Source organism: Rhipicephalus microplus, chromosome 1 (genome assembly GCF_043290135.1).
Source record: "Rhipicephalus microplus isolate Deutch F79 chromosome 1, USDA_Rmic, whole genome shotgun sequence".
NCBI classification, from domain to species: Eukaryota; Metazoa; Arthropoda; class Arachnida; order Ixodida; family Ixodidae; genus Rhipicephalus; species Rhipicephalus microplus.
This window is the reverse complement of record NC_134700.1, coordinates 160258198-160282388: the sequence shown is the minus strand read 5'-3', so window position 1 is coordinate 160282388 and position 24191 is coordinate 160258198. Positions and strand designations below refer to the sequence as shown.

Below are 24191 nucleotides of genomic sequence, written 5' to 3'. Positions count from 1 at the left end.
AATATATTTCTTTTTCTAACTATTTAGTTTTACATTTTTCTTTGGTTTCCAATCGCCAAAACGTTAACTGTTTCTTATCTATTTCTATTCTAGCTCACTATACTTGTTTCTGACGCAGGCGTGTTCAGATTTGTATTGCTGTTCCGCAAACCCAAGACTCCATAGAGTTTTGTAATGTTAATTTTAGTAAATTTTATGCAAGATTCCTCTAAGTTATGTATGGCTACTTACTCTAGCGGCCCTTCATTCAAAAAGTTCCCAATGAAGCAACAGCAGCTTAGCAAATAATGAGCGATCCAATCCAAGACGAGTCAATCTGGTTTGTGTTTAGTTCGCCGAGTTTGAGTTTGAAGTTTTAGGTTTTAGTAGTCGTGGTTACAGTGAATTACTATCGTGTAAACCCAAAATTTTAGAAAGCACGCGGTGACTTTGAGGCTTTAACAAGTAGCCTTCCTACGCACCGAAGGTATTTTCTACGTGTAGCAGTACTTATCCTTATTTAGGTGCGCCCTGTTTCAGCGTGTGTACATTACATGTTGACAATGGCCAATTTTCAGGACCAGTCATCTGTGGTCACGTTTTCGGATGCTGTTTCAATTGTGCTGGCTAAAATTACGTGTTATATAATCCGGTGAAGGGCGCGCGAAACTTTGCGTTAGCGTTTCTCATGCGTCGTACGCTAGCACTTTGCGGACCTCTGTTCAGTTGACGTAAATAGGTCTGCAGTTCTGCTGGTACGAAAGGTCATAATATTGTAGACAGGCCCACAGAGACACCAACCACATCCCACCCTGTCACCATTGCCGTTCGATCGATCGATCGCGCGCGTGTGTGTGAGTGCGTGCGCGCGCACATGCATGTGTAACACACTGCTCTATAGGGAGATCTCATATTTCATACGAACAGCTTGCAAACTTGTGTGTAACTGTCCCTTGCAAAGTGCCTGGTCTCACTGCCTCACCAGTTCATTGATATTTTCTTTATACAGGCAAAATGTTGGGCAGCAGCACAACGACTTCCTTCACCTTCGGCACCCCTGCCGCTGCCACGACATGTGCGTTTCCTAAGTTTGTCTCCTTAGCATGCATCGTACTTGTTTTAGGAGCAGAGGTTCAGTGAAATGCAGAGCCTGTCAAGCAGCGACGTTTCTTCTACGATTGATCGGGGCTATTTTTCGGACAGGTTGAAAAATAATGAAGTGAGAATTTGACACTAAATGATGCACCTTCGTCAGTACTGACTGCAGACTGAGCGCGAGCCCACACCTCATGCGTGGATGACCAGAGCACTCTCAGAAAGGTTGCTGACTGATGTGCAGTCTCGCGCGACTTCTTGCTCATAGCAGCGAATCCTACGTTTTCAATTTTTCGCACTTCAGTCTCTTAATGCAGTTGGGAGCACATGCAATACATATACTCAGTTCGCCTGTTTACCAGCTTTTCTGAGCAACATTGAAGTACAAAACGAAAGTAACTAAGAAATATGTTAATTAAAGCCAACAGACATGGAAGCCAAGGAAATTTATAGGTGATGTCAATTGCAGTAACTGTAAGGTAAATATAAAAAAAGGTAAAGTAAATGAAAAGATAACTTGCCACAGGCAGGGGCTGAACCTGCCACCTTCAAATAATGCGTCTGATGCTCTATTAATGGAGCTACAGTGGTGGACATCCCCCGGTCCACTTTATTGGGTATATATGTGCATTTAATGTGAGACTGTTAAATCAGGGGTGCTAGTAACCATAATGACGAGTGAACACTTTTTCTGCTTATTGGCTTCGCAAGGCACGTCATGCTTTTACGAGCTTGCAGCTGACCTATATTCCTCGTATACTGCCATAAGGCATCTAGTCTGCCAGAACGAGAACCTCTCTGTGAATGAACAAAAAAAAGAGGAACTTTGAGGGCTCATTTATCTTCGTTAGACATAACATAAATTAGAACTAGCAGATAAAGCAACCAAGAAAAGTATGGGGGATGTTGATTGTAGTGGCTAAAATGTCATGAAAGAAAAGTGGGCAAAAAGATAACTTGCCACTGGATGTAGGAAGCTCGAATGGATGAAATAGGAATGTAAGCAGCTCAAAACAGTTCTGACACGATGTTTTGATTGTGATGCACTAAGTGCTTTGTGAAATTCGTGATCTTTATAGATAGTAACAAGACACCTAATTTCTATTTATCAGCAACGAAAAATTCATTAGTGGGTATGAGGCAGTGGTTAACAAAACACCATTGGTTTCATTATTGTACATCTTTGCCCACTATAAAAAGAATGACCAAGACTCGAGTTAGCTCGACACTGTGAATGTGTGCACTGATTCTTTTATTTTTTTAATGGAACTGCACGAAATGTCCCAATTAACTTAATACTGATTTATCAAAAGTATCAAGCAAACAATAAACAAACTCTGTTACAATAATATAGTTTTTGTGTGTGTGTGTGTGTGTGTGTGTGTGTGTGTGTGTGTGTGTGTGTGTGTGTGTGCAAGAGCAGTGTAAAAGTCGCCATTTGCGTCATCCCGCAGCTTCATTCTTAATGCGACACTTGTGCTATACTCTCTTATTTAATTGGCCCAAATCCATCTCTGCACTACCACTATGCACACATAAGAATAGTTGTTCTTCAGGTAGAATGGCCTGCAACTGATATTTCATGTATCGTGATGTAGCAAATGAGTTTTATGTCAGCATGCCAACCGTGGCTGAAAGCCCTTCATATTCAACAGCTTCCGCCATGTTTGAGTTTGCAACATTGTGCACGCATTACATCCAAGTTAAAACCAAGCTGCTGAGTTCTGCTCAGCGGTTGATGAAGTTGTGGTCACTAACTGATTAGGATGGCTATTCAGGGAACACTGCCTCATTTCACTTGTCTGCAAATGCGGTTTACACTCTCTTGCGCTCCGTGGATAGTCCGTGCTACTGGATTGTGGCTGAATGGGACTGTATGAACGCAAGTTTTACGCCATCAAACAGTGCATATGCTGGCCAGCACCAGGGAACACATCTGAAATATCTGATTCTTCAAGTTGACGGGGGTCTGATTAGCGAGCATTTACTGTTTTGTTTCAGAATTCAAGAGTAGACGAGTCTCCTAATGTTACTTTTCTTAAGCAGCGCGAAAGACAAAGGTTCGGTGGTTAAGATGCTCGAATGCTGAGCTGATGGTTGTGAGATCGAATCCTGGCTGCTGTGGCTGCATATTGATGGAAGTGAAATGCTAAGAACCTTGTGTACAGGTGCATTTTAAGGAACCTCAGTTCCCCGCAGGGGCGCCTGCGCAAGTAGGCGTTTGGTGTGTAGCGACACCATGGACCCGAGCTAACGGGGGAGTTTCGGCTCCCTCCCACGCCTAGCCGTGCGTGGCTTTGCCGTGTCCGGGGAAAAGGGGATCCTGGGGGTTGAGCTGACGCTGGGTGATTGGACCTTTAAGGCCCCCCGGCAGAGGCAACACACCCCTTTGGCCCCGGCTTCACGTAGACGGCACCCCTGGGCTGACCCACCCAGGGGAAATCGGCAGTCGCCTTTTCCTATCTCTCTCTTCCTACATCTTAGTCTTTTCTCATCTTTAAATCGGTCCTGTCTTCTTCTCTCTTCCATTTACTTCCGTTTTTTCCTGGCGGCAAGGGTTAACCTTGTGTAATTACTCAACCTTGAGTAGTTATATTTGGTTATAGTGGCAATGTACGGCTGGCGTCTGCAGCCATATGTTATTAAGTGCTTCAGCGTCCCCTGGTTGGACTCCATGGTGGGTGGTCGCCATTGCTGCCGAAAAAAAGTACACTGCTATGGGAACACCTGCATTTCCCCATCTCCTTGATCGTCTTCCGCTTAAGAGGGGACGCACCGATGAATCAATAATTTTCAACCAACCCAGACAATGCTATCCGAAATTTCATGTAGTGCACAGCGAAAAGCCAACAAAACAAGCCAGAGCCATATCTCCATTTCTCGTTGCTAAATCTCTGACTGAGCTTTTTGGCCCAGGATACAAGGTTACAAAGATGGCTAGCGGAGACCTTCTCCTTGAGCTGACAGAAAAACACCACTACGAAAAACTTGGCAGTCTCAAAGCATTTGGTAATATCCCAGTATCTGTCTCACCTCATAGATCAATGAACACCTCACGCGGAGTTGTTTCAGACACAGACCTTCTTGAAATGTCTGAACAGGAACTGCTTGAAGGGTGGAAAGAGCAAAATGTCACGGATGTGAAACGAATCGTCATCAGACGCGAAAACAAAGAAATACCTACCAAACATATAATACTCACTTTTGCATCTAGCACACTGCCTTCATCTATAGACACAGGATACATCAAACTCTCTGTCCGTCCCTACATTCCCAATCCAAGACGGTGTTATAAATGTCAACGATTTGGTCATGGCTCGCAGAACTGCCGGGGTCAGGAAACTTGTGCAAGATGTGGTAGCCACGGCCACCCATCTGATAACTGTGTTACTACGCCTCACTGCGTGAATTGTGACGGAGAACACGCCGCGTATTCGGGTTCGTGTCCTAACTGGAAGAAAGAAAAAGAAATAATCACTCTTAAAGTGAAAGAAAACATCACATTCAAAGAAGCAAGACGAAGAGTGTCGCCATTTTACGGCGCAACATATGCTGATGCGGCGCGTCAGGGGGCAACGCCGCACCAGCCCTCGCCACCCCTTCGGCCTGCGCAGAGCGAGCCGTCGGCTGTGGCACCTGCCCCCAAGGCGGCTGTAGCCCAGGCTACACCGCCTACTCCCAAACAGAGACCGGAGACTCCAGAGTCTTCGGGTCTCAAGGCCTCCCCTCACCAGGCGAGGCCCAAAATCCAAACTAACAGCCCGCACGTGCGGGCACCCAGTGCCTCCGAGGAGGCAATGGATACGTCGGCACCCTTGGTGCCGAAAGAGCGGCGTGGCTCCTTGGAGCGCGCCAAGAAAACAAAAAAACAAATAACAGGGCCTGGTGACGGCCCTGTTAAGTGAACTCAAACTCCCAGTCTAAACAGCCACTCCCTTTTCGTACACACAGCATTATTTTACATTCACCATGAACACTCAAATTATACAATGGAACGTCAGGGGCCTTCTCAGAAACCTTGACGACATCCAAGAACTTCTACACGAACACTCACCAAAAGTGCTGTGTGTACAAGAAACACACCTTAATTCAAAACACACAAATTTTCTTCGCAAATACGTTATTTTTCGAAAGGACCGTGATGATGCCATGACATCATCCGGAGGTGTTGCCATCATAGTGAATCAAGGAATTGCATGCACACACTTGCAACTCCAAACATCCCTTGAGGCAGTGGCTGTTCGAGCGGTTCTTTTTGATAAACTGATCACAGTCTGCACCATTTACATTCCTCCTAGCTATCAGCTGCAAAAACGTGATTTACACTCTTTAATTGATGAACTTCCGGAACCTTATGTTCTCCTTGGAGACTTTAATGCGCATAGCAGGCTATGGGGAGACTCTCGGTATGACGCGCGAGGTCGACTGATCGAACAGTTCCTTCTCTCGTCGAGCGCGTGTCTCCTAAACCGAAAAGAACCAACCTATTATAATCTCGCCAATAACACCTACTCCTCCATAGACCTGAGCATAGTATCTCCATCTCTTGTGCCTCTACTCCAGTGGAAAGTCGTCAGTAATCCGTACGGAAGTGACCACTTCCCCGTAGTTTTGAGCACAACGACAGTAACTGAGTGTCCATCACGTGTTCCCAAGTGGCTCATAAACAGAGCCGACTGGGAACAGTTTTATACTATTGCTAGTCTAGGTTGGAATGACATCTGTACTTTGAACATTGATGTTGCTGTGAACTACTTCACAGCGTTTTTGATCGATGCTGCAACAAAATGCATCCCACAAACAAATGGACACCCTGGAAAACGACGTGTGCCATGGTGGAACTCTGAATGCCGAAACGCGCGCAAACAGCAAAACAGAGCTTGGAGGCTGCTTCGGAACTCGCCGACAGCCGAAAATCTTGAAACCTTCAAGAAAATAAAGTCTCAAGGCAGGAGAACGCGTCGGCAGGCCAGAAGAGAAAGCTGGCAGAAGTTTTTATCAGGGGTTAATTCATACACACAGGAGGCTAAAGTCTGGGACATGGTCCGTAGGATAGCAGGAAAACAAGTACACACACTTCCACTCGTAAACACTCAGGGTGATACCTTGGAAGATCAGGCAAACTTCCTCGGTGCGCACTTCGAACAGGTATCCAGCTCCTCCCACTATACTGACACTTTCCAAAAATACAGAACAAGAATAGAAAAGCAGAAACTTGAACACAAATCCACTAGATACGAGGGATATAACCAAGCTTTCAGTCTTGCTGAGCTCCGAACATCTCTGAACTCCCTCAGTACTTCTGCCCCAGGTTCTGACCGTGTGATGTATGAAATGTTAAAAAACCTACCAAACGAAACCCAAAAAACCTTACTTTGTTTGTACAATCAATGACATTTGGTCTTCTGGCACTATTCCTACCTCCTGGAAAGAGGCTATTGTTATTCCCATTTTGAAAGAGGGCAGGGACCCTTCTTTAGCTTCGAGTTATAGGCCTATTGCACTTACAAGCTGCTTGTGCAAAGTCTTCGAAAAAATGATAAACTGCCGACTTGTACACTTTCTTGAAACAAACAATTTGCTCGACCCATTTCAGTGCGGGTTTCGAGAGAGTAGATCCACGACAGACCACCTTGTTCGTATCGAGGCACAGATCAGAGACGCCTTCGTCCATAAACAATATTTTCTCTCTGTGTTCCTCGATATCGAAAAGGCTTATGATACAACATGGCGTTTTGGAATTCTAAGAGATCTATCCCACCTTGGCGTGCGCGGAACAATGTTTCACATAATCAAAAGTTACCTGTCAAACCGGACATTCCGTGTCCGAGTGGGCACGGTTCATTCCCAAACATTTGTCCAGGAAACAGGCGTTCCACAAGGTGGTGTACTTAGTTGCACACTTTTTCTCATAAAAATGAATTCTTTGCGCTTGACCATCCCTCGCAATATGTTTTATTGTACATATGTCGATGACGTCCAGCTTGGCTTCAGGTCTTGCAATCTGGCAATGTGTGAGCGGCAGGTTCAGTTAGGTTTAAACAAGCTCTCAAAATGGGCAGAGGAAAACGGATTCCGACTGAACCCACAAAAAAGCACGTGTGTCCTGTTCTCCAGAAAGAGAGGCATGCACTCAGAACCCGACATTGAACTGAACGGTCAGCGTCTGTCTGTTAATACGGAGCATAAATTCTTAGGATTAATCTTGGACAACAAGTTGACCTTCGTACCGCACATCAAGTATCTAAAAACAAAATGTTTAAAAGCCATGAATGTTTTAAAAGTGTTGTCACGTACTAGGTGGGGTAGTGACAGGCAATGTCTCATGAACCTATATAGAAGCCTCATTCGCACCCGCTTAGATTATGGGGCCGTTGTTTATCAGTCTGCAACACAAAGTGCTTTGAAGATGCTGGACCCCGTGCATCATTTGGGCATCCGCCTTTCTACGGGGGCTTTTCGCACCAGCCCCGTGGAAAGCCTTTATGTTGAGTCAAATGAGTGGTCGCTTCATCTGCAGAGAACTTACATGTCCTTTGTTTATTACCTTAAGGTGAAAGCAGACAAGAAGCACCCCTCATACTCTACTATTCATGATTTGTCGAGCTCAATTTTGTTTCAAAACAGGCCTTCGATGAGGCAGCCCTTCTCTATTCGCCTGAAGAGTCTAGCTGAGGAAACTGGAATCTCACTAGAGCACAGTTTAATGGCTCCTATAGCATATCTGCCACCGTGGCAATGGCAGACTATAGACTGCGATGTGTCTTTCCTAGAAGTTACAAAACATGCACCTGTTGCCCATATCCGAACATACTTTTTGGAACTTCAACACAAATACACATGTCCTGAGTTCTTCACAGATGCCTCCAAGACTAACTCCTCTGTGTCCTACGCTGCTGTAGGCCCATCCTTTTCGGATGCTGGTCCACTACATCCACGCACAAGTATCTTCACAGCGGAAGCGTACGCGATACTTGTGGCAGCTAAACACATCAAACAATTACAAATACAAAAAGCAGTAATTTATACAGACTCCCTAAGTGTGGTAACGGCTCTGCACAGTCTTAAAAAACAAAAAAACCCAGTCCTTGTCTCATTTTACTCCATTTTATGCACACTTTACACACTCAAACAACATGTTGTAGTGTGCTGGGTGCCGGGGCACCGTGAGATTCAAGGCAACGTGAGGGCGGATCAGCTCGCTGCATCCGTGCACAAAAGCACTGCCCCTACACCCATATCAATCCCGGCCCTCGATCTTAAACCATCCCTCAAACGAAACCTCAGAGTATACTGGCAGAGCAAGTGGGATACACACGCACAAAACAAACTACACGTTATTAAGCCACACCTTGGTCATTGGCTGCCAGTATCGAAATCGCGTTATACAGAGGTAATACTAACGAGACTCAGGATAGGACACACATACACGACACACACACACCTTTTGTCCGGTGGCGATCCACCATTGTGTGACAGATGTGGTGAAGCATTGACAGTCCTTCACATTTTAATTGAGTGCAAACAATTGGACACTGTAAGAAAACAACACTTTCCATTACTCTACCGACAACATATACCTTTACACCCTGCAATGTTCATCGGTAGGGAACCGCTTTTCAGTCACAAATCATTGTTAGCGTTTTTTAAAGAAATTCATAGTTTTCATGTTATATACCCGGGCATCCCGTAGCATGACCTCTCCAGAGAGGTTTTTGCTACGGTGGTTACACAAGAAAGCACTTGCCTCACGGCCCTTGGACGCAAGGGTATTAACGAGTGAGGCACTTATGCTAAAGTCATACATATCCACCATCGTCTTTTATTATCACCAACTTTTGTCATCTATTCACACCACACACATCTTTCACGGCATGGTCATGATTTTATTACTTGTATGTTTTTACCCGCCTTACCGCGAGGAATTTTATGGCCCTCATACAGCCGCTTATCGCAATCATTGTCCATTTTTTCAGTAAGATGAACTGGCGCTCTTTGGCCGTGAAATGGCCCTTGCGCCATAAAACATCAAACATCATCAAGGAACCTCAGTTGGTCTAAATTTCTGGAGCCTGCCACTACGGCACCCCCCATATTCGCGGTTTTAGAATAGGAAGCCCCAACAGTTATTGTGAACATGAGATAAAATAGGCCACAGGGGAGGGTGCTGACATGTCGTCTGTGCTGTCCCAAGCGAAGTGTACCCATTCAGCATGTTAGCAATGATATTTTAGAAGTGGTTTTCTTCAGTTAGTGTTACAAATGACACGCTGTGTAAAGTGGCTGCGAATCTTACGTCTACTCATCACAATCAACACACAAAAAAAGAACACGAAAACACAAGAAAGTGCACGACACAGTGCCTTCAGGTTTATTTTTTTGTGTGCTGATCATGATGAGTATGTTCGAACTAGCCCAATTAGCTACTTTGCTCGGGCTTCCAGCATTTTCCTTTGGGACAAACAAGCCATCCACTACGTTCAACTTTGGCACGCCACAGCCATTGACGGGCTTGACATCTGCACCGGCCGCTGCCACTGCAGTGCCAGCCACCACCACCACTGCCACAGCTGGTAAGACTACAGCATTTTGCTCTTTTTAAAAACAGTGATTGAAGGATAGCAAAGTGGGCTTGCTGACCTTCTATAGTTACTAAGTGGTACTGTGCAAATAAACACAGAAGAAAGAACAAAGCTCCTGTTCTTGCCTTTTTTCTATCCTTATTTTACTTTGCACTGTACCGCTCAGTATTTTTGTAATTGTAGGAAGCCTGCGACACGCATGTTGCACATGAAAAGGTGTCAGACTTGTAATGTCCCAACGTTTTTGAGCTATTTAAGGCTCGGTGTTTAAATTTTGTCTACAAATGGCAAACCTGGTCTTATTGGTGCTTACATGGCATCACTACGCACACCAAGACTTACGTATGTCTTCTATTCATAAGGCTAGTTGTGGATGAAGGAAACACAGCACTGGCCAAAATAAAAATATATTCTCAAAAAGGCGTTCTTAATGAGACGTTTTGGCTCTCATAATGGAGCTGAAACAACTTTTTAAGAATCTATTTTCACTAGAGTCGGCGTTGTGTTTCCTTCGTCTATGTGTTTCCACAGTCAGGTGGGTGTCCGGCAAACCCTAGACTTTAAGGCTAGTTGTGATGATGTCAGTATAAAAATTAAGCAAGGGGGGCGGGGAGACATCTTTAACAGCTAATGACCCGAATTGAGCTCAAGTCATGCAGGGTACATATCATTTTTTTTTATTTATTTAAGAATTCCTCATAGGCACCAAAAGAGGCGTGATGTTGAGGAAAACTGCCAGTTAGCAACAACGTGCCAAGTGGAAATGGAAAGTATAGGAATTCTAATGACAGAATCGTGCTTTCTTTTCACAATTTGAACAGGGTTCTTATTTTGAATTTGCCATTGGAAGCAACAAACTCTAGCGTGTGTAGTTGCTCGGTGGACAAGCCTTGCTACTGCCCAAAGGAGTAGTACGGATCGCTGTTTGTAGTCTGCTATTGCTGAGGTGCACCACAACTTGTGCTAAAGTCTTATATGCTATTAGATACCCTTGCTTTATTCTATGCATCATCCGCCGTGGTGGTGCAGTGGTCACGATACTCGACTGCTTACTCGATCGTGGGATCAGGTCTCGGCCTTGGCGGCTGCATTTTGGCGGAGACAAAATGCTAAAGGTCGCTTGCAATTTGATTTAGCTACACTATGAACAATTGCCAGGTATTAAAGATTTCTGGAGCCCCCCCACTAAGCAACCCTCATATTCGTATTGTGGTTGTAAAATGTAAAACCCTAACAATTATGCTACGCTTGTTACGAGAAGAAAGGGCGAGTGTTGAGAAGCGGTAGCGCCTTCACAGTAACTGGTGGGACGAAAAGCCATGTTAAGTGGTAGTGCGTGCGTGATCATGGAAACACAAACCAGTGCAACACTACCTTGATTGATAGGGTCTCACTCATTTCCTACAGTATAATTGCTATCATGTTGGGTATCACATCTTGCTGCGTATGTTACGTGTACAACCTCATTTGCACTGCAGATCAGAAAATTATGGCAACGAATGTTTTGTGAAAATTGTTTGTTTTCATTTCATAAATAGACTTAGTGATTAGCAAGCTTCTTGCTGCACACAGGTGCTACGAAAACCTTGTTTCAGTGCCTTCAAATTTCTATAGTTTTCTATGTTCTCACCCTAGCAATCTTTAAAATAACAAGGTACTTTTTTTTTAGTCATTGGCATTTTGTTGGGAATTGTAAGTGAAACATTGTGTTATCAGGAACATGCATTTTTATGCCTTCGCACTAGTACTCATTTGAATTTCTTTGCTTGTGAAAGCTGCATTCTCTCCAAAAGTTATGTCTCATACATTTTATAGCGTCAAGCATTCGCATCAACTTGTTGGGGTCATTTGATTGGTAACAACACTTTAATTAGTAGCAAATTTGGTTGTCGGTGAGTAGTACCGACACCATGCTGAAATGGCGTTTCTGTAGATTCCTAAGTTTCAAAATTTATGGACATGTTAAGGGGTTATTACCTAATAATAAGTGCAACTATACTGTCACATAAACTAAACAAGAATTATCTAAGAGAATGAAATTTTGGCAGCCTACAGCCAAAACCTTGTGGTCAATAGTTCAGTTTGGTTGTTGGCATCTTCCTCCAAAGTTAATCTAAACAAAGTATCAAACAAAAAAAATTACACATTTTTCAATTTATGGTCAGTGTCTTCTGTCATGAGTGTATTAACTGAGAATCTGCAGGTTTTCAAGAAGAGATTTCAAACGCCATGGATTACTCTATCAAGCCCCGTCGCGGTGGTCTAGTGGCTAAGGTACTCGGCTGCTGACCCGCATGTCGCGGGATCGAATCCCGGCTGCGGCAGCTGCATTTCCGATGGAGGTGGAAATGTTGTAGGCCTTTTTGCTCAGATTTGGGTGCACGTTAAAGAACCCCAGGTGGTCGAAATTTCCGGAGCCCTCCACTACGGCGTCTCTCATAATCATATGGTGGTTTTGGGACGTTAAACCCCACATATCAATCAATCAATGAATTAAGCTATCATGTTCTATTCTTGAAGGCGAAGCTCAAGTCAAGTTTTTGTTTTGGCTTTCGAGCACCTTCTCATAGCAAAAGTACTGTTTTTGGTATGAAAGGGTAGTTTTCCGTTGAGCCATTGCCGCATGCTTATTAGCTGCTGCACTACAGGAGAAATTTCAGTTTGATGATTCGCGATTCGCTCTTTGGCAGTTACTACTCAAGCACCAGCACAGACAGCTGGCACTGCGGCATCATCTTCGACGTGAGTAGACTGTTGCAACATTCTGTGCCAACATTCTGTGCCAACATTCTGTGCCAACATTAGCGGCACCAAACGGTGTCTCTTTTTTGAGGCTGTTGCATCTGTATATTTAGCTTCTTCTAAAAAGGCCTTGTCAGAAAAGTACCACATTTGGTCTATGCGTTGCATGTTATATGTGTGCATATCAGAGTGGTCATGTAAACTTCGAGGCACATTTTATCTAACAGGAAATTTGTGTTGAAATTTGTTAGCTGCAGAACCCTGCAACCAAATTTAATATGTCTGTTCACGAATTTCTTTTGAATTTAACAAGTGCTTTATTAAAGTTTTCCATACTTCTGTCGTTTGCCTCCATTTTGCGACATGCATTGTCTTTTCTGGATTTCCACATGTGCTTAGTTTTTCACGCACAGTCTTAGTTGCCGTTAGGCATGTGTGGGTTCTCATCGTTTTTAGAGGATCGGTGCAGAGTTGTGGGGTCTGCCCAATTTGTGTGACACACATGTTTTTGTTGGTGCACAGACAAAATTAATGGCACCCTGGTGATATACTGCTAATAAATTAAAGTAATATTATTTAAAGAGTCTCGTTATTTGTGGGTCGCACCACCACTGCGAAGTCACAGAAAGACACGGGATGTCATGTCCAGTTAAGATCTCTACTTGCAACCTCATGTCTCGCTTTTCTACATTCTGTCAACTACCACTGAAAATTAGGATACATGTATATAGAACAATCCACTTTTGAAGGGAGTACACGAGTGCGTGGCTGGTAGTCAGTTGTGCACTGACCACTGGCAAGATTTGGGGGCACAAAGCATGCGCAAAGTCGTAAGCAGTGTATAGGAACGGAACAAAAATTGAAAACAAAAACTTTTTTTTTTGACCGGAGCAAAAACATAACCAAAACATTATCTATTATTTTATTGCGGGGTGAAGCCGAAATTTTTTAAATCCTTATTCTGTTTATAAATGTACTTGGACATCCGTAGTTACCGAGGTTGTGCAATGTGAGCAGTAGTAAATATCTCAGACAACAGTGCTAGCATGTATCTCAGGCAGGAATTCCAAGGTAAACATGTGTTAAAATTGTGTGAATAGCGAAAACAGTGGCAATCATATATCTGCCGTAAGTGGACTTTCGTGTGCCTGTGACGCATGCCAGAGTGTAGAAGGCATTCTCGACACGGAAGTTTGTTACATATATGTCTCGCATATGGAGAGCTATGTGCTCAATGACAGGCTGCTTCTTAAATCATGCTCACTTCCTTGATGCAAAGCATTGAGCCTGCTAAAAAAGTTCCTAATTTATTTTTGAGAAAGTCTGCTAGCTTAGAAAAGCACTGATATTTAGTGATTTGTAGGAATTCGTGGTACAGTTAGCTGTGCTGCCCTTAAGTAAACTTTCCATAAACTGGGTGTGCTAAGTCCCTTGCTCCATAAGAATACTCTGCAACAAATTTTCACCAGTAAAAAATTGTGTAGGATTTAGGAGAAGGAGAAGCCATCCAGATATGTCGTCTGAGCCATTTGGTGCAAAAATGAGCTTTTAACACGAGAGCACTAAAAAGCTCATTTCGTAGAAATTTCGTCGACGTCATTTGTGAGTGAAAAATAATCATTTTGTCTGTGACCCAAAAATCAAGAAACATGCAAATAAAATAAGTAATAAAAATCTTTGGTTCGAACGAGAATCAAACCCAGAACATGCGCGGATCAGCAGATGTTTTACTGCAGAGCCACAGCATTGAGTGAAACTGTTTTTTTTTTTTGGGGGGGGGGGGGACATTACTACTATACGAACCTCAGGTAGCGGGAGAGGTCTCCTTGACACATGTAATATCGCATGACAGAAGCATAGAATCGTTCCAGGTGTGAGAACATGTTAATTGCACATTGAGTGGGTGTTTTTAAAGACCCACCGACTGCAAAGCGCTCACTTGTATTTAATCATCATCAGCAGCAAAAGCATAATAACGTAAGCAGCTGCATATAGGTTCAAGTGTTTCTTTACAAACATGCATTGTGCCCTTGACTGATTCACAAAAGGAAGAGTTAGGGCGTAGCGGGCACTGAACAACTACATATACTCGCAGTGTGCATTTTAGGATTGTTTATAACAACCGATGCATTGTCGGGTTTTTTTTACGGCGTGATTGAGACATGCACCGAGAACTGAAGCTAGGCCAGCAATTGAGAAAGCGATGTGTATAGGGCCGGTTACGCTGTCGTATTCTACTATTCGAGTCTGAGCTCAAGCATCCTCGCAAGTTTTTTTTCTTCTTCTTTCTTTGTTTCTTTTCCCAAACACCTCCCCGGACCTAGAGCGCAGGGTTTTTGGTCTGAAGGGGTAGTTCACTCTTAACCTCTTGCAGCACGCATTATGATTGGCTGTTTGCAAATTTGTTGTATTTACAGAATTTAACACCAAGCTTCTGTAGACTGAATTAAAAGAAAATGGAAGTGTTATAATAAACTATGGTGTATTTTTCAGTAGTTAATTGTAATAGCAACGTGACCAATTATCCAGATACTTATCCTACTGTCAGTCATGCTATATTTCTTCATAAACCGAATTTAGCGACCCCCTTGAATGGCATGCAGTAGGTATTGGCTGGCAGCAAGCATTTTTTATGAAAAGGTATACTTTGAAATTCGTGCTGAAATGCCCCTCATGCAACGTGTCATTCAGCACAGGATTGTTTTCATCTAAACGGTCACGTGTAGCAGAATATTTCAACCAGGTGTACTGTAAAGTAACGTCTAGCAACAAGAATGCTTAAGGTATCATTAGCTCAGTGTTAATAGTCTCTTCCTTGCCAAAAATGCACAGAAATGAGCAAAAAATGGGTCGAGTCTCTTAACGAAGATGCTGTGTCACAAAGGGATGATATAGTGAAATTGCCTTTCTCTTTAGCGTTCCTTTAAATCATTCAGGCCACATGAAATATAACTAGCTCTGCATTAGCTTTTAGCTCCTTCGCTTTTTACTTCAGGTTATTATGCAATGGAATGGGCTGCCGAATACTATTGTTTCAGGCACTCATTGCAACAGTCCTTCAAGCAGTGCTAAATGATTTTTCATAACATGAACTAGCTGTTTCTTTCATAGCTCCACATTAAAGCTTTAATCGCACATTGTGCAGTTTTGATATGTACTGTTTATATTAATTCACTGCTGCATTGTCTGTTCATACTAGATAACAATGAATATCTGTTGGAAGGTTTTGAAAGTTTTGCCTAGTCTTCTATAATGTTTTCTTATCTTTTCTGTTGTTTGTTTTTTGCACGTTTAACTGGAGCGGTTAATTTTAACTCGTGAAATAGCCCTCCCTCCCCTCTTTTCATTCATTGTACTGAGTCTTTGGGCCCAGTTAAATAAACAGAGTGAGGCGAAGCAATAAGGCGATGGAACGTAGCCGGAAGCTTCATAGTGCACTGGTGTGCATTTGGATGGATTGGCTTTCCAGAATGCACTACCGGCTTCTGGAGGAGTCGGTCAACCAATGGAAACTAGAGCTGGAAGAGCTTGAGAGGAACTTCATCGACCAGGCCACACAGGTGAGTGTGGAAACGAGCGACATGATGCGTGATGCAGCTGGGGAAAGCTGAGTATTTTTGCGCACCTGTATCTTTTTCTCATTTTATATCATAGCTTTCCCTGTGATCCGCCCTGATTGCATTAGCTGCAAAATTTTCAGATATAGTTGGACAAGGTGCATTGGCACAGCTGTGACAAAGAACACAGACTAAGATGCGCCACCGCGCTGCTGCCGCAGTGAAAAGGCTAGGCCAAAGCATGGGAAACGATAGCGAGTCTCCTTGGAGTTGGCAGCGTGAGGCAACTTACTTCTGCTGCGGTGGGTCCGCCGGGGACGACACCACAGTTTGTTTCCCGTGAATCCCTCAGGGCGATTCGAACGTCAGAAACGCTGCATTTGCGGCACATTCTGTTTGTTATGTTGTTTATGTATTGTATTGGCATTGTGCATACAAGGTTTTTCAGCCTGTCGCTAGTGGTGTATACAACTCGGATGGTGATACCATCGTTTTAAAAGCAGGTCAATAAATGTGAATGTTTTGGTTTGATCGATCGCGTCTGCTACATCTGCTTGTTCCGAGAGCGGGGATGCCAGAGATCCCACATGCTATGTTTGCTTTGTGCAGAGTAGCATAGATTTTTTATGTTTTTTTTTTTACTTTTTGTCATATTTTTTTTTAATTTTCGCAAATTTTTTATAATGGTGTATAATGTTTTATAGTGTCATGCGAGACAGCGTCTTATGATCGGGAAGAGACTACAAGTCGCGGAACACAACGCATGTTGTCCCTTATTTACACTTGTGTGCACACATTGTTCATAATGAGTGTTGGTCTAATTGCTCATTTCTAAAGATGTTACTGCCAATCATGCAGAGCTGTGTGTGATGTTCGTACAGTGCTGGGAAACAATAAACCTCACAACTCTAGTCATAGGCAATAGGCATGCACAAAGTTCACCTTCGGAAGGTGTCATTGCAGCGCCTGCCCCCTGTTAAATCAATCCAAGAGAGCACAGCTCAGCCCCCCCCCCCTCTCCCATGTTCGCCCCTGTGACTCTAGTTGTGAGTCATACTTATGAGAACATATGATAATTCAAACAAAATCCTGAGGCCCTTTACATTTCAATAGTCTAGAGAGTCTACTGCGAATGTAAGGAAATTGAAAAGGATGAAAAGACTGCTTGCCCAGCCGGTGGCAAGCTGTCTTTTTGTCCACTTCAATTTCCACATTTGTATTGCATTAAATGTACTGCAGTTAGATTACTGCAAATGAAGTCCTCTACACTTTCCTTAGCTTCATTGTTCGTTTGTTCGATTAGCTTGCGTCGGGCAAAGAAACCCAGCTTCGATTCATTTGCCTTCTTTCAACCTATATTACGTGCCCTGTTAACTGTGCTAAAAAAAATAGATTTATCAGTACTTTATGACGTCACGGATGTGTTTGTTCAACGGCCTACTATGCACATGCATGTGTGTAGGTGAATGCTTGGGACCGTTCCCTGCTGTCGAGTGCCGAGCGAGTGGGCCAGCTCAGCTCGTTGGTAGAGCATGCACAGCTGGACCAGCAGCGGCTGGAACACGAGCTGGACTACGTGGCTGCCCAGCAAGGGGAGCTCGAGAGGCTTCTGGCACCTCTCGAGGCCGCAATGAAGCAGGCGCCTGCCCTGTCTGTGCAGCAGCACGCTGACCTAGAGCGCGAACACACGTGAGTGTTGGGCTGGTTTTGTGCGATCACAGCCAGTGCATACCTGCCAAGTAGAACCACTGAACATAGAAATGGAGGTGGGAGAGTGTTGTTTGCAGCTGTCAAGGATTTGGAATTTTCAATAAACTTTTCTTTTTCAACATACCTCCAGATGTGTTTTCATGCTGGACATTCCTGGTAGCTATGATACACAGCTGTCATGTTCAGTGCATAAAGTGTTTAAGCATTATGATATTCGCTCGTGTTGCTGTTCACAATCCTTGAAGCCTGAAAGCCTCAGACTGTGTTTTGGGTCTACCGGGTGGTGGGAGCAATGGCCTGTTGGTATAGAGCTAATATAAGACTACCTCACTGTAATATGAGTGAGTCCCTTATCTAACCTCTGGTGTTAGGTACCCACAACTGCCATTTTTGGTTTCACGGGCATGCATTTTCACGAGATCAGTTGTAGTCGTAGGCAGTCTATCGAAAAAGGCAAACTAGAACAGTAGGTAGGTGGAAGTGCCGGCCACAATAGAGATAAATAACCTTGGCACAGAGTCGTCCCGCAGAGTTAGATTCGACGCAAAAGTGTTTAGCAATGTATTAGTGTTATCTCTGTTGAACTCTACCATTACCTTCATTGTTCTATCCTACAATCAAAAACACAGAGGTGAACATTTGACTGTAGGTTTCTACTTTCTTTCTGAAAGTGTTGCCACAGTGACAGCCATGTGAACTAGGCCTTTCTTACTGTTTTGGGCCCTCGAGTGCTCGCAATGAATTCTTCCTAAACAAATCTGTTGCAACAATGTTTCGGGTTGGGATGAGCATTTTCTTGGACTTTCCATGCTGCCATGTGTACTGCCCTGTCTCTGCATAATCTTGAAGTAATTACAGTCTTAAAGAACTTGTAACCTTTGAACTTTGCTGGCCCCTGTCATCATGTGGTGCCTGATTTTGATACTTTTGGTCAAATACCACAATTTCTGTAGTAGCATCAGCATTCACTTTAACTGAATGTTCTACAGTACACAGCATGCTGCCTCGCTGTTTGTCGCAGGTACCACATGGCCGAGAACATCAACTCCCAGCTCAACTCCGTGTCTCGAGACATTAAGGACATCGTAGAGCAGCTGAATGCAGCCAATGCATTTACTGCGCAGGACAAACCGGTCGGTCCAGTTTGAGTTCTCGGAATGTGATCGTGTTCACTCGTTCTAGTTTGAAGCTGTATTTGGTGGAATTTTGGTGTCTGCTATTCGTATAGTATTTGTAGCTAATGCATCTTGAGTAATGGACTGGATAAGGCACCTTGTCCTGTTGTTTCTTGTGACCTGCCTTTTGTTCTACTCAGTGATGTTTAAATATCAATGTTCTTTTTTTATACTTATATAGTGTAATCTCATTATTGCTTTTATTAAGGAGAAGAGGAAAAAGATGTATGATTTGAGGAAACGTAACGTGATGACTTCTCAAAACTGGTCAATTTCATTAGTGCGCAAAACATGGAGGAACAGCAGGTGACAGGACAGAGTACTATCATGTCGACCAATTAGTTAATTAGCCAAATGGTAAAGTAAGTACATTGATAATGTTAGTAGCGCCAGATGCAAATAGACCAAGAGCTTGGTTGATTTTATTATAAAATTTAACCGCACAAGGAAGTGTACAAGAACAGTTGACATCTTAGATAGAATGCTAAGTACTTTTTGCTGATCATTGTTGTAACTGCTTTCAGTGGGAACATGTCACACTTGACGTAAGTCAACGTTTCTAGACTAGGTAAGTTGCAAAACTCCCCGCGTCAGACTACTCGGCACACGGCCTCGGGACAGCTTCCGGTTTGGTGGCGCTGGCGCCGCAACAAGCTTCCGCTAGCAGACGAAAACGCGTAGTCGTCACGGCAAGACGCCGTGGCGGCCGTTCTGAAAGAGCTTACCAACAGTATATTATCGAGATTTGCTGTGCTGCCGCAGAAACTTAACACTGCGTCATATTTAGTGGTGTAAGGCAAATACAGTATAATTATGGTTTTCTGAACTGCCCTCAATAAACAATGCTTGATATATATAGCATAACATACGAGTCTGTCAGTTAGTTGCTAGTTGGTGTACGTTCGCAATGAATTTTTAGACGCGAAAAACCCAATTACAATGTCTGGCATCCTCTTTTGTGGCTGCGTTTTTCGGGCTTGAAAATAAATTACCATAATGTGGCGCAATCTTGTGGCTTTTGTCTGGTTATGTAGTCAGCTTTCTTTTTTTTCATGTCTGTCACATTCTTTAGCAACCTAGCCCATCAAAAAGCTACGCATGCGGACATTTTCTTGAGCATGTCTTCCCTCTGCTTCTTCTGAAGTTCCTCTAATGAAACCTGTTAACACAGCTGCAGCCAAAGCTTCGAGCAGAGACCGCACATTGGGGTATCGGTGAGCACTTCGTAGTAATTACTCACGAGTCTGCCTGCTGGCGCATTGGGACAACGTGCCCCGCCGCGGTGGTCTAGTGGCTAAGGTACTCGGCTGCTGACCCGCAGGTCCCGGATCGAATCCTGTCTGCAGCCGCTGCATTTCCGATGGAGGTGGAAATGCTGTAGGCCCGTTTGCTCAGATTTGGGTGCACGTTGAAGAACCCCAGGTGGTCAAAATTTTCGGAGCTCTCCACTATGGTGTCTCTCATAATCATATGGTGGTTTTGGGACGTTAAACCCCACATATCAATCAATTGGGACAGCATGAACACACTTGCAGCTTTTCTATGTCCTCCAGAAGTTCGGCCCATTGGGTGATGATATCTGCATTACCAGGTGACTTGGCTAAGTGATGCCCCGCCGCGGTGGTCTAGTGGCTAAGGTACTCGGCTGCTGACCCGCAGGGCGCGGGTTCGAATCCCGGCTGCGGCGGCTGCATTTTCGATGGAGGCGGAAATGTTGTAGGCCCATGTGCTCATATTTGGGTGCACGTTAAAGAACCCCAGGTGGTCTAAATTTCCAGAGCCCTCCACTACGGCGTCTCTCATAATCATATAGTGGTTTTGGGACGTTAAACCCCACATATCAATCAATCATCAATCAATTGGCTAAGTGATGGTGACGGCTGCTAATGGTGACTGTCATGTCTTCTGCAACGACAACGCATTTCTCCACGAATAGCGCTCTTTTTTTTCTTTGAGCCCTAGAAACACCACAAGACGTCTTGTCTCGCCATTCTCAACAACTTTCCGCCAGCATTCAAAATAACGTTTTCTATGTCTTGAAGTGAAATGACGCCACTAGATGACGGCATGTTGAGACTTATTTCACTGTATTCGAGCTCAGTGCTTGGAGATAGTCTATTCTTTTTTGCCGATGCTATTCCGGAAAATACCCCACTACTATCGGGCAGCTTTCGCTTCTTTGTCGCGGGCCCCGCGACAAAAGTAAGCGGGCAAATTCGGGAATATTTGTGGAACGCATCCTTCGACGAGGTCCCACTTTTCTCTTGCGATTTGTACCGTTTTACCATATGACGTGAGTGAAAGTCTTCAGGATGTCCTTCTCATGAAAGTGCATATCACACACACGTGAGGTGCTGAGGCAGTTTCTTATCTGCACGAGGAATAGCGTGGTCTCATACCTCTCGCTGCTCAGGTACACGTGGGCACAAAAGAAATGTCGTGGTGTCTCTTATTTCCTGTAGCTACTCTACAGCTGAGAACGCAACATCCGGGCATGATGAAAACATGCAACACATACAAAGCAGAACAGGGTGCTCTGAAGCACAAAAATTTTAACGCAGAAAGAAGCCTCCACAGATATCGACGCACTGCAACATGCACAGCGATGGAGGTTACGGGAGTGACACGAGCGAGCTAGGTGTTCTGTGAGCGAGCATGCAGTGAGTGAATCTGGATGCGACAGCAGCGCCATATTTGTCGCTGGCAGCGGCGGCGCCGCGCAACATTGCTCAGTTTTGCAACTTACTTAGTCTAGAAACGTTGACGTAGGTACTACCGTGGCAGTGTTTAGGCTTAACAGCTTGAAAAGAAAATGTGACAAACATAAAGCTGGTAAAGGAAAGCATACAGGACCCTGAGGTGAGTGGTACTCATTCCAAGTGTAACAACTGAAAAAAAAAAAATACTGAGCAAAAGCTTGTCGACATGGTTTTATCGTAAAGCACATTTTTATACAAACGAGATGTACTGGCGCAACGATTTCACACTTACCCTTTGAAAAACCTGGACCGAAACCAGGTACAGATTAATGCTGGTGTGCTCCATCAACTTCTGAAAGACTGTGCTTTGTATGTCCCAACTGATTTACTATAGCTCGTGACGTGCCATCAACTTTTGTGCCTTTCCTCGCTTGCAGCTGCAGCAAATCTCAAAAGTGCTGAACTCTCACATGGACGCACTTATGTGGGTGCAGCACAACTCAGGTGAGACATGGAAGCATGAATGTCCCATCTGTCACAACACGAAGCACCATTTTTTTTTCCTATGCTGCAGTGCCGTTGGTTTTAACGTTAGCTTACACTATTTTTCGTGTCCAGAAAGGGTAAAGATTTTTTTCTCATTCGTGTGTCATTTGTGCGTGTGTGTAAATGTGCCCAGACAGTTTGGCTTACTTGTGGAAAGTATGTTCTTTTGCATGAGTCTTCTGATGCATGGCACTGTTGTTTTTTTTTCCACATCAGTCTTATTTATTGGCATTGCTTCAATAAAACACTAAAGAAATTAATGTGTTTTAGTATATGTGAAAGGTTCTAGCGAAACCAGGGGGGAAAAACCGAATTCATGTGCTGTGATGGGAGCATTTTGATACGGGTGAAATCCAAAAAGGCCTTGTACTCAGTTACAGGAGCACTTTTAAGAACCCCAGGAAGTTTACTTTACTTTGCAGTCCCGCACTGAGGCATGCCTTATGATCATATTGTAGTTTTGATGCACACAACTTCGTAATTTTAATAATGCATACAAAGCTTATAAGAAAATTGCATTTGATGTGCTCGGGTGAATTGCGCAAAGCCCGGGTTAAGAGAAAACTAAATAGATCATACCGAATTTATTGTTTAACCATCTCTCTTCAGTAACATACTACATCTCAGTCACTCTAATCCAATCCTGGGTCTGCCACAAGTTTGACTACTGTGACAGGGCTGCTATACTGACTAGCAATTAGTTTTAAGATTTGAGATTTGGTTTATTGCATCGCATTAGTTTGCTTATAACAAACAAAAAATTACTGTGCCAATTATGGTGAGTACAGTTGCGTAAGAGCTACAATATCTACAACTCGACTCACCCCGTCGTGTTGGCTGCAATGGGCTGTACAAAAAGAGCTTTGGTTGTAGGCATAAATTTGAACTTGCAATGCCAATTCCAGAAACATGAAAAGCACTCAAGATGCCGTTTTTACAGGGGAAAACAGAACGTTCAAGGAAGCCATACATGAAATTAAATTTTTAGGCATTGTGAGTAAACTGCTGTCTCTCAGTTCGAGTTCGTTTAGAAGGGTAGGCAGCACTGTAGTTGCTGTGGTCTATGGGGGTTTCTTAGGGGCCTGCACCCTTTCCGGAATTCTAACAGGGAGCATTGTTTCACCGAAAATAAGTAATGAAAAGGTGTGTTTCTCTAAAATAGTCAAGGTCTTCAGCAAGTGGGCCTCTACCAGGAAAAATTCCTGGCTACTGGCCTGCTTTGTACGCAGCTGTAGAGTGCGTCTTACTGAATGTATCGATGGATTTAGAGTTGTCTTGAAGTTCATTTGAGAAATTAATTTATGGGTCTTGATCGATGACTACTCCACTTGACATGAGCACAGTAATCTTAAAGCTGTTCTTCGTGCTGCAGGTGTGTTGCAGCAGAAGTTGCAAGAGTTGGAGCGTGCCTGCCAGCAGCAGAGAGCTGACCCGCTGCTGAAGCGCTGACACCCAGGCAACCCACTAGCCTCTTCATTTCTGTGTTAATAAACTGTTTTCATCATTGATGTCAGTGTGAACTCTAACACACATTCAAGTTTATCGCACTTTGATGTAACACCGCAAAACATGAATACAGTCATCATCATCAGCCTGACTACGCCCACTGCAGGGCAAAGGCCTTCCCCATAATCTGCCAACCAACCCGGTCTTATACTTTCTACTGGCACATTATAGCTGCAAACTTTTTAGTCTCATCGGCCCACCTGACTTTCTGTCTCCCCTTCATCACTTTGCCTTCTCTGGGAATCCAGTCAGTTACCCTTAATGACCAGCAATTATCTTACCTACGTGCTACATGCCCGGCCCATGTCCATTTCTTCTTCTTGATTTCAACCCGGGTTTGTTCCCTAATCCACTCGGCTCTCTTCTTGTCTTTTAAGGTTACACCTATCGTTTTGATTTCCATCGCGCGCTGTGTTATCCTCAATTTAAGCTGAACCCTCTTTGCAAGCCTCCAGGTTTCTGCTCTGTAGGTAACTACCGGCAAGGTGCAGTGTAGCTGTTATATAGGTACTTTCCTCTTGAGGGTTAGTCCAGGGGCTCCGGAAGTATATCTGAAGTGTGGGGGCAACGGTTTGTCAGCAGGATATATATATATATATA

The 24191-nt window shown here is 43.9% G+C and overlaps 1 protein-coding gene across 3 annotated transcripts; it reads left to right on the top strand.

The window, feature by feature from the left end:
- The first annotated feature begins 268 nt into the window (after positions 1-268).
- On the top strand, positions 269-23593 carry LOC142801806 (nuclear pore glycoprotein p62-like). Of its 3 annotated transcripts, none has more exons than XM_075887562.1 (9): positions 269-319; positions 989-1054; positions 9519-9647; positions 12347-12398; positions 15868-15958; positions 17418-17644; positions 18687-18798; positions 21977-22043; positions 23458-23593. In XM_075887562.1, exons 2-9 carry the CDS (start codon positions 994-996, stop codon positions 23532-23534), a joined length of 816 nt encoding a protein of 271 aa, XP_075743677.1. In that variant the 5' UTR covers positions 269-319; positions 989-993; the 3' UTR covers positions 23535-23593. The 3 variants fall into 3 exon arrangements, with proteins under 3 accessions (XP_075743677.1, XP_075743675.1, XP_075743676.1); XM_075887560.1 differs by lacking the exon at positions 269-319 and adding an exon at positions 326-466; XM_075887561.1 differs by lacking the exon at positions 269-319 and adding an exon at positions 326-503.
- Positions 23594-24191: the final 598 nt, after the last annotated feature.